Source organism: Otolemur garnettii, unplaced genomic scaffold (assembly GCF_000181295.1).
Source record: "Otolemur garnettii isolate 467f Iridium unplaced genomic scaffold, OtoGar3 scaffold00045, whole genome shotgun sequence".
NCBI lineage: Eukaryota > Metazoa > Chordata > Mammalia > Primates > Galagidae > Otolemur > Otolemur garnettii.
In genome coordinates this window covers 965,844-977,234 of record NW_003852440.1, presented here as the reverse complement: position 1 = coordinate 977,234, position 11,391 = coordinate 965,844, and the positions used below count along the sequence as shown (strand labels likewise).

The window sequence follows — 11,391 nt, the reverse complement described above, 5'->3', positions numbered from 1 at the left end:
GGTCGCCTGTCTATCATTTCAACCATCGCATTCAGCGAGGACCCAGGAATAAACTTCACCTTTTTTAACAATTCCTGCAATTGAATCACAAATTAAGTCTAGTGAGAGAAAGCAGGACAAATGCTCCACAATAGTCATTATTTCTCCTAATGCAATTCTTTATTTTGGGTATTTGTAGTCCTTCCTATGCCTTCCACGCCTAAAGAAAGAAAAAAACTAAAAAACTAAAGATGTGAGAGCAAATGAAGCAAAGAACAAAGAGAGCAACAGAGAACTTAATAAAGAATATCAACAACAGATTTCACCTTTGGAGGATGTAACAGCAGATTTTATACATCAGTTTATAATTTACATCAACACCAGATCAAAACTGTAATAAAAGCTTTAATAGAAGTATTATATTTCACTAAACTACAGTTAAAATCAACTCAAAATTGATTTGAACCATTTTATAAATGCTGGAAAATAAGCCATCATCCTATCTTGATAAAGATTGTAATATACCTGATTTTACATGGTATGGCTTATGGTTTCTATAATATAAAAAACAACTTTCTCAAAATAATAGTTACTCCCTTTTTATTTACCATCTTCTTTTTTTTTGAGACAGAGTCTTACTATGTCACCCTTGGTAGACTGTCATGGCATCTTCTTGGGCTGAAGCAAATCTTTTGTCTCAGCCTCCCAAGTAGCTGGGACTACAGGCACCCACCATAATGCCTGGCTGGTTGCTGTTGGCATTGTTGTTTGACAGGCCTGGGCTCGGTTCAAACCCACCAGCTCCAGTGTATGTGGCTGACACCCCTGAGCTACAGGCACCAAGCCAATTTGCCATCTCTCAAGAACTCTCCTTCCTGCTGCCCCTCACAAGAGCTGTAAACTATTAGCATTTGATTTCATTTGTCAATTACCAAAACATAGACATACAGCAAAAAAAAAAACAATTATTTTTTTTTTGAGACTTGGTCACCCCTGGTAGAGCACCAGGGCATCATAACTCACAGCAACCTCAAACTCTTGGGCTTAAGCAATTCTCTTGACTCAGCCTCCCGAGCAGCTGGGACTATAGGCGCCCACCACAACACTCAGCTATTTTTAGAGATGGAATCTGATTCTTGCTCAGGCTGGTCTCAAACCTGTGAGCTCTGACAATCCACCTGCCTTGGCCTCCCAGAGAGCTGGGATTACAGGCATGGGCCACAGCAAAAATTTTTGGTAATAATTTTTAAACAAGCCAAATATGTTAACTTAATTTTTAAAAATCTACTTGTAGATTTTTTTAATAAAAAAATGTTTAATAAAAAACATTCCTATATTTTCAGAGCAGATTTGAAGTTTCCTCACCATAACTATCAGAAATCCCCTGCCCCAAATCCCCTGCCTTTGTAGCACCACCTACTGGCAAAATGGCAACATCTCTGCAACGCCACTTGATTAACCCTGTGTACTTGGTTTAAAAATCTAAGAAATTTGAATACTGACTAGATAATTTGATTTTGTTAAGGAATAATATCACTTTTTTAAGATGGTGATAATGGCATTGGAAGGATGCTTTAAAGAGTTTACCTTTTGAATATATGTGCTGAAATACTCTGGAAAAGATACAATATACAAGAAATAATACCTTGGATTTGCTATGAAACAATTTAATGGTTAAGGGGTAAAGGGTGGGTGGTAGAAGGATATAGATAAAAACAAAATTGGTAGTTGTATTTGAGATTTTTTACTCAATAAATAATGAAAACACTTTTCTCACAGAAGTTGCTAACGTCGATTTCTGAGAAATGAATTGCTATGTAGTTCATGTAAATTAAACTATATAGTTTTGACTCCTGTTTATCATTTGTAGGCTAAGTGGGATAATACTTAATTTTCGCATTTGAATCTGAACATTACATAGCCCAGCTGCTTTGGGATGATCATAGAATGTTTTCCTGATAATCTGTTCCATCCCAACTCTTCCCTCTAAACAAAAATGGCATTAACACTGTATTCTGATGATTTTTCTTCGTTTTGACTCATGCCTACTCTATTTTAATTAAATATGTATAAGTTTTAAAAAGTTGAATAAATTTTCTTAAATTGCCCAAAAGTCAATTATTGTGCTACTATGATTTGTTTTCCCAAAATTGTAGGTAGAAAGAGCACTGTAAATAAAAAACAAAACTAGTCAAATGTTAATTATGCTTGAAATTAAGTGATGGGAACATGGAAATATAAGTCCCCATTCTTGTCATTTCTGCAAAGAGCAATAGAAAACTGTCTATGATAAAATTAAAAATAAAAAAACTTGGCTGGCTCAGAGCCTACAGCTCAGTGGCTAGGGCACCAGCCACATACACCAGAGCAGGCAGGTCTGAATCCAGCCTGGGCCTACTACAACCAAAAGATAGCCGGGCATTGTGTCCCAGCTACGTAGCAGGCTGAGGCAAGAGAATCGCTTAAGCCCAGGAGTTTGAGGTTGCTGTGAGCTGTGACACCACTGGTACTCTACCGAGGGTGACAAAGTGAGACTCTGTCTCAAAAAAAAAAAATCTTGGCTTAAACATACTGCATCAGACTTAAGATGTTCTGCAACCAAACATGTGGCTGAGCTAGAATTTACGAATATTAACACTTACAAGGAAAATAGTCTTTAAAGGAAGAAAAATAATAAATATACTTTATAAATATACTTTATATATTACATTTAGCCAAATTATACAAGTATAGAAAATATAAATTGCTAAGTATAGCTTTCACAAAGACCCCAAACTGCCAGGTCAACCAGTTTATTGCGCTAGAATCTCCAATACAAGCTGTAAAACAAAATTTCTTTTTTTTTTTTTTTTTTTTTGGAAGGGGGCCTCCAGCTATCCCCCTGGGTAGAGTGCCATGGCATCACGCTCACAGCAACCTCCAACTCCTGGGCTCAAGCGAGTCTCCTGCCTCCGCCTCCCAAGTAGCTGGGACTACAGGCGCCCGCCACAACGCCTGGCCATTTTTTGGTTGCAGCCATCATTGTTGTTTGGCGGGCCTGGGCTGGGGATTCGAACCCGCCACCTTAGGTGTATGTGGCTGGCGCCTTAGCAGCTTGAGCCACAGGCGCTGAGCCAAAACAAAATATCTTTATATTCAGCCTAGTTAACACATACACATTTAAGATCTTTTATTGGATAGAATTAAGTTTTTGTCAGAGAAGTATAGATGCACGTATATGTTAAATGAAAATGCTCAAATATATATCAAATATTTAGAACACTAGTTATAAAGTATTTAACTCAAAGCAATGCCTATTATGTGCCAGACACTGCTCTAGGAACTTTTAATGCTTAACCCATGAGATAGACATTATTGTCACTTTCATATAAATAAGGAAAAGGAGACTCTGAGAGATTAAACAATTTGCTAAATTCAGTTCTGTCCTAATTCTCTGCTACTTTCACTACCCTGGGTAGAAAAGTCTACCCATTCTGTGATTCAGTCAAGTCACCTAACCTCTTAAAACTTCAACTTCTGCACACAAAAAGAAAAACTGGAAACTCAAGGTCTTTATAGATCTAAATTTCTATAATTTTATGAAAACAAATCATAATAGCCACAGTCCCTTCCACTCCCAAAACCCCACCTTTGACTTCACATGCAGCAACCCTTTTATACTGAGGGAATGATAAACCTAATCCCTTATAAAAGGATGTCTTTCATACCTTGGCTGTAGTCTTAATATCCGTGATATTTACAAACCACTGCTTGCTGGCACGAATAATTACTGGTTTCTTAGTCCTCCAGTCATAGGGATAGCTGTGTACCACTTTTTCTTCTTTCAGAAAGTTCTTTGCAGTCTGAAGCATCTTTATAACTTAAAAAAACACCAATTTATGTTACACACACTTGAAAAATATTATGTAAATCCTAATAATGGTCTAAATTTCCGGGGAGTACTAAAGCTGGACCAATGGGTATCAGTAAGTGTAGCTAGTACCTTCTAAAGTATCAAAGGCATAATGTGAGCATCTTCTGACCAAAAAACAAGTACTGTAAAACCCTAATCAGACTCCAAAATTATGCCATTCCCACATCTCTTCACTTCAAAGGAAAGATGAACAGAACACAAGGCATGACAATTAAGTTCATAAATTCATGCTATAAAAAGTGCAAAAACTGAGGTCATTGTTGAAGATCACTGTGGTCACCTTTGAAGTAATCATGGGAAGCTACACACCAATGCCAGCACCTACTGCACCTCAAAGCAATTTTGAAACTCTTTTTCAAAACTGTCATCATACTAGGTCTAACAATTAAGTTCATGAACTTGCCATTGAGCACTTACATTGGCAGCACTGTACAAACAACTTGGTAAGGTTTCATAACCTCGGTATATCACTGTCTCACAGCTGTGTTTGTATCAACATGTCTTGCTGAGTAGCATTCATTACTATTGTTTTGCTTCTGTGTGAAATATGATGATAGCACTGATGGCCATTCCAGAAAGAAAGCTCTAAAATTGCTTTGAAATGTGGACTAGGCCCTGGCATTAGTGTATGGCTTCCCAAGGTGACCATAGTGATATTCACCAATGAGGCATGTAGCATTTTTTCTAGGATGAGTTAGCAAATATAACTGTCAGACCTCATGTATCTACAATTCTGGATTTGAAGTTCAAAGTCATGTTCTTTCATGCCACAAATCTTACAGCGGTCCCAAGGTAATCCAGAAGAAACCAGATCTCAATGGGTTGAATTTTGTCCTCCCCCAAAAGATCCTAACCCCCATACCTGTGATCCAACTTGAAAATTGAGCTGGGCTCAATGGTTCACACTCATAATCCCAGAATTTGGGAAGATGAGGCATGTGGATTACCACGAGTTTGAGACCAACCTGAGCAAGACCCTATCTCTAAAAAAAAGTAGCTGGGCACTGCAGCAGGTGCCTGTAGTCCCAGCTACCTGTGACACTGAGGCAAGAGAATCACCTGAACCCAAGAGTTGGAGGTTACTGTGAGCTAAGATGCCATAGCACTCTACCAAGGGTGATCAAGTGAAGCTCTGTCTCAAAAAAAAGAGCAAAGAGATTTATAATTTAGACCATTATTAGGATTTACATAATATTTTTCAAGTGTGTGTAACATAAATTGGTGTTTTTTTGGCATGCAGCCAAAAAAAAAGAAAGAAAGAAAAGAAAACTGAGCCTTTACAGATATAATTAAGAGAGGTGAGGCTACATTAGAGGGCACTAAATCCAATGACTGGTATAAAGATACAGAGAGGATATACAAAGAGATACACGAGAGATAACAAAGGTAGAGACTGGAGAGTGATGCAGCTAAGAAGGCCAGAGATTTCCAGAAGCCACCAGAAGCTTCAAGAGACAAATAAGGATGCTGGCTCAGTGCCTATATCTCAACCGGCTAAGGTGCCAGCCACGTACACCTAAGGTGGCAGGTTCGAATCCCCAGCCTGGACCCGCCAAACAACGACGGCTGCAACCAAAAAATAGCCGGGCGTTGTGGTCCCAGCTACTTGGGAGGCGGAGGCAGGAGACTCGCTTGAGCCCAGGAGTTGGAGGTTGCTGTGAGCTGTAATGCCACGGTACTCTACCCAGGGGGACAGCTTGAGGCTCTGTCTCAAAAAAAAAAAAAAAAACAAATAAGGATGCTCCCAGAGAACTTTCAGAGAAAACATGGTCCTGCTACCATCTTCATTTTAGACTTCTGGATTCCAGCATTTGAGAAAATAAATTCCTGTTGTTTTAAGCCACCAAAGGCATGGTGATTTTGCATAGTAGCCTTAGGAAGGTAATAGATAGTAGACTAGGTTTTGTTGTTCTAGTGTATGCAAAGAAAGATTTTCATAGCACCTGGTCTCTAGAATAAAGAACAAATTAAAACAGGAAGACCCCAAGATCCTAATATATAGCCAGGCTATATGAGTCAGTTATTTACAAAGGTTACAAAAGGAGGGAACGGTTAATCTAGCCCCAAGCTTGATTTTATCTTTCCATACAATACCACTAATTTCTATCTCTATGGCCCTAAAATAACTTTACTCCCAGTTGACTGCTCTGATTTGCCTAAACGAGTAGAGCAGCTTCAAAGCAAAATACGAAAGTCCCAAACTCCATTTTTAACCATGTGGCAAAACAAAATATAACTTCAGCTTTTTGTTTTTGTTGAAAGTTTAAGAAGGGAGAATGGACTGCTTTTCAGAAGCCGTACCTATCAACAGATATAAACAACACTTACCCACATCAGTTCCCTCTTCAAGGACAGCCTTGTTTTGAAGTTCAGGACCTGCAACATCTGTGAAAATTCCATCTTCATCCACTAAACAATCCTACAATTATTCAAAATTAAAATGAAATATCAAGATACTTTATCTTATGATAATATGTGGCAAAACAATGTATATAAAAACTTCTCATATAGCCTAGTCTTTTGCCCACATTAAAAATCTGAGTACTTCTTATTCAGTCAACAGGACTGTGAATGTAACACATTTAAATCACCAAAGACAAAATGTGCTATGAAATCATGTACCTCAGGTTTAATTTAAAAAGTAACAAAATACATTAAAACATTTTTGACTGGTCTCTCTTATTTACAGAACTATGTGCACAGCTATTCCCTTTGAAACTTGTCTTTTAACTCAATGGGAAAACACGTGAAATAACCTAAGTGTGTGAAATAATTTAGAGGCGACTGTTTAGTTAAAACAAACAACAAATTGTTCTTTTCAATTATTTAGTGAAATTTCCCTGCCATTTTTCAGGAACCGAAAGTAATTTCCTTATGTGACTTACTACTTGAAAAAGAGTATATGATTTTAAAAGTACCCCATGTAATACAGGAGTATATTCTTTAGTGCTAACTTTGTGCTGATTGTGTGCTAATTCTGGAAAATCCTTCTCAATCAGTAAGAATTAACGAAGCTTTAGGTACCTAAACATTTCACAATTTCAGTGACACAAGTCTTTATTATCAAATAATGAAGACATTGGTTAATACTTATCGCCTTTATTCTATAAGACAAATAACTAGGAAGGAAAAAGAGGAACAGTACCGTGGACAGGTTGTATTGTGAGGCCACACTGTAATCTTCCATACCATGAGCTGGGGCTGTGTGAACCAATCCTGTTCCTTTTGCCATGGTCACATGATTTGCAGGTAAAAGGGGAGAGACTTTATCAGGAATTAAAGGATGACTACAAGTACCATCTTCCAAATCTACACCTGTGGGGAAAAAAAAATATGAATCATTTTTGCATGGCCAACAGAACATCAGGTTAAAAGTTCATTTTTATATACCAACAGAACATCAGGTTAAAAGTACAGAATCTATGCAGTAAAACTAAACTGGCTGGACTCAAATCCTGGATTCCTGTTTTACTTGCTCTATGACCTTCAAGAATCTATAAAATGCAGATAAATATACTTCCTACCTTGGAGGACTGATGTGAGGGTAAGAATTAATGCAATCTAAGTGTTTCAGTACTTCAGGTATCTATTCCTCAATATTCTCCCACACCCCTCTTCCAAAAAAATCTATAAGTAATAATTCATATTTTTTTTTTTTTGAGACGGAGCCTCAAGCTATCCCCCTGGGTAGAGTGCCATGGCCTCACAGCTCACAGCAACCGCCAACTCCTGGGCTCAAGCGAGTTTCCTGCCTCAGCCTCCCAAGTAGCTGGGACTACAGGCGCCCGCCACAGTGCCGGCCATTTTTTGGTTGCAGCCATCATTGTTGTTTGGCAGGCCCGGGCTAGGGATTCAAACCCACCACCTTAGGTGTATGTGGCTGGCGCCTTAGCCGATTAAGCCACAGGCGCCGAGCCAATAATTCATATTTTTCTAGAAAGAAACCTATCCCACACAAATTACTCTATTTTAGCTGTTCCATATTCCTACTACTTCAATAAGTAATAAGCTAGGCCAGGCGCCTCACACCTATAATCCCAACACTCTGGGAGGCTGAGATGGGCAGATTACTTCAGCTCACAGGTTTGAGACCAGCCTGAGCAAGAATGAGACCCCGTCTCTAAAAATAGCCAGGCGTTGTGGCAGACTCCTGTAGTCCCACCTACTGGGGGGAGTGAGGCTAAGGCAAGAGAATGACTTGAGCCCAAGAGTATGAGGTTACTGTGAGCTATGATGCCATGGCACTCTACCAGAGAGTGACGAAGTAAGACTCTGTCTCAATAAAAAAAAAAAAAAAAAAAAAAAGTAGTAAGCTAGTTAGTTGTCTTAAGTTTATTTTGCCGGGGATAAGAAGTATATATCATCCTCTACAACGTGTTGGTTCAAAATGGCAACCCAGGCCAGACACAATGGCTCACACCTATAATCCTAGCACTTTGGAAGGCTGAGGAAGGAGGATCACTTAAGTCCAGGAGTTTGAGATCAGCCTGGGCAACATAGCAAGAACCCATCTCTACAAAAAATATGTTAAAAGTAGCCAGGTGCCATGGCATGTGCCTATAGTCCCAGCTACTCAGGAGGATGAAGCAAGAGGATCACTTGAGGCCAGAAGTTTGAGGTTTCTGTGAAATGTGCTCAGGCCACTGCACTCCACAGCCTGGGCAACAAAGTAGATCTTGTCTCTTTAAAAAAAAAAACAAAAATGACAACCCAATAATTCTCTATACAGTAATAATTTGAAATAATTATGCAATCTAGACAAAAGATCTTAAAATTTAACCTTAATACTTTCAAAAAACTTGTAGTTTACAGCTTCTGTAATAACATTTAACTTGTCAATGAAGGCTTTAATATCTTCTGCATTTAAGAAAGAAGTGGGGCAGCTCCTGTAGCTCAAAGGAGTAGGGCGGCGGCCCCGTATCCTGGAGGTGGTGGGTTCAAACCCGGCCCCAGCCAAAAAGTGCAAAAAAAAGAAAGGAGTGGGAAGGTATGGAATAAAGAATATACTAATTCCTCTAACTTACCTATGGCATGAACAAGGATTAAATGATATTAAACATTCAATAGCTCCTTTCCTGCAGAGGTTCTCAACCTCCCTAATGCCATGATGTATTTTCATTGTTACAAAGGGGTCACGACCCACAGGTTGAGAACCACTGCAAACCCTTTTTAAGTTTACGTAAGCTTCTAATTGGCCTGTATATGAGCTGATAAACTATTTAGCTATACAGTCTTTCCATTTTTTAAAATCTTTATTCACATGACTGTTCATTTCCCATCCCCCCAATGTTTGGAGTTTTTAAGGAAAAAATTCAGATATTTCATACCTAAGTATCAAAAATAATTTTAAACCTCCTCAGACTTCCATACTTATATTTCAAAATTACTCACTATTTCAGAAGTCCAAAATGATACCTAAGAATTATTTTAATAGAAGGACCGTTTTTGGAATAATTTTTAGAATGTATTTAATTTTCTATTAAAATTATATGACGAGGCTGGGTGCAGTAGCTCACACCTATAATCCCAGCACTTGGGAGGGCAAGGTGGGTGGATTTCTTTAGCTGAGGAGTTGAAGACCAGCCTGAGCAAGAGTGAGACCCTGTCTCTAAAAAATAGCTGGGCATTGTGGCAAGCGCCTGTAGTCCCAGCTATTTGGGAGGCTGAGGCAAGGGAACAGCTTCAGCCCAAGAGTTTGAGGTTGCTGTGAGCTGTGACACCACAGCACTCTTCTGAAAATGACAAAGTGAGACTGTGTCTTAAATAAATACAAATAAATAAATAAATAAATAATAATGATTTTTTAAAAATAAATAATAAATAAATAAAATTATATGACAAAAGGCCAGGTATAGTACCACACACCTGTAATCCTAGTACTTGGGAAGCTGAGGCAGGTGGATTGCCTGAGGCTACAGGTTTAAGATCAGCCTGAGCTGGAGTGAGACCCTGTCTCTAAAAATGGCCGGGTGTTCTAGAGGGTGCCTATACTCCCAGTTACTCAGAAGGCTCAGACAAGAGAATCATTTGAGCCCAAGAGTTTGAGGTTGCCATGAGCTGTGATGAGCTGTGAGATGTGCTCAGGCCACTGCACTCCACAGCCTGGGCAACAAAGTAGATCTTGTCTCTTTAAAAAAAAACAAAAATGACAACCCAATAATTCTCTATACAGTAACCACTCTACCAAGGGCGACAAAGTGAGACTCCCCCCCCCCAAAAAAATTTTATGACAAAAATAAGTGTAGGATAGGTGCAGTGGCTCACACCTGTAATCCTAGCACCCTAGGAGACTGAGATAGATGGATTGCCTGAGTTCACCAGTTCAAGACCAGCCTGAGCAAGAGCAGGACCTCATCCCTAAAAATAGCTGGGTATTGTGGCAGGCACCAGTTATCCCAGCTACTCAGGAAGCTCAGGCAAAAGAGTCGCTTGAGCCCAAGAGTTTGAGGTTGCTGTGAGCTGTGACACCATGGCATTCTACCAAGGGTGACAAAGTGAGACACTGTCTTAAAAAAAATTAAAAAAAAAGAAGAGTTAAGAGTTCAAGACCAGCCTGAGCAAGAGCAAGATTCCATCTCTACTAAAACTAGAAAAACTAAGCAGGCTGCTGTGTCCCAGCTACTCAGAAGACTGAGGCAGGAGGATCACTTAAACTCAGGAGTTTGAGGTTGCTATGAGGAAGACTGATGCCACAGCACTCTAGCTTGGGCCATAGAATAAGACTCTGTCTCAAAAATAAATAAATGAGGCAGGGGCGGCACCTGTGGCTCAAAGGAATAAGGCACCGGCCCCATATGCCAGAGGTGGTGGGTTCAAACCCAACCTTGGCCAAAAACTGCCAAAACAAAATAAATAAATAAATGAGGCAGCACCTGTAGTTCAGCGGGTAGGGCGCCGATCACATACACCAAAGCTGGCAGGTTGAAACCCGGCCTGGGCCAGCTGAAACAACGACAATTGCAATAAAAAAATAGCTGGGCATTCTGGAAGGTGCCTGTAGTCCCAGCTGCTTGGGAGGTTGAGGCAAGAGAATCACTTACGCCCAAGAACTGAGGTTGCTGTGAGCTATGACGCCATGGCACTCTACCCAGGGTGACAGCTTGAGACTGTCTCAAAAAATAGTAATAATAATTAAATAAATGAATAAATAAATATAAATAAGTGAAATAAGTGTATTTCCTCCTTCATTTTATGAAATCAGATAAAAACAATTTTTCTGTTTTTTGAGAAACTTTCACTTTGTCACCCTCATTCCTACCATGTTTAATATGTATTCTCAAATGCACTGCACCCAGCCTACACTTATTTTTGTCATGTAATTTTTTTTTTGGAGAGTCTCACTTCATTGCCCTTGGCATTAAACATATATGTATGTGTGTATACATACATACACATATATATATATATATATATTTTTTTTTTTTTTTTTTCCCCTCCCTCTAATGTCAGGCCTTGTGGCTCACACCTGCAATCCTAGCACACTGGAAGGCCAAGACATT

The 11,391-nt window shown here is 39.2% G+C and overlaps 1 protein-coding gene across 1 annotated transcript in view; it reads right to left on the bottom strand.

Annotated features, from left to right (window-relative positions):
• Positions 1–11,391, bottom strand: part of IARS2 (isoleucyl-tRNA synthetase 2, mitochondrial) — a 68,129-nt gene that overhangs the window by 40,730 nt on the left and 16,008 nt on the right. The window contains exons 9-12 of the mRNA XM_003791001.3: positions 7,038–7,207; positions 6,221–6,311; positions 3,687–3,838; positions 7–74 (exon numbers count right to left, since the gene is read on the bottom strand). Of these exons, the coding sequence (XP_003791049.1) occupies positions 7–74; positions 3,687–3,838; positions 6,221–6,311; positions 7,038–7,207 (481 nt within the window). The remainder of the gene's footprint in view (positions 1–6; positions 75–3,686; positions 3,839–6,220; positions 6,312–7,037; positions 7,208–11,391) is intronic.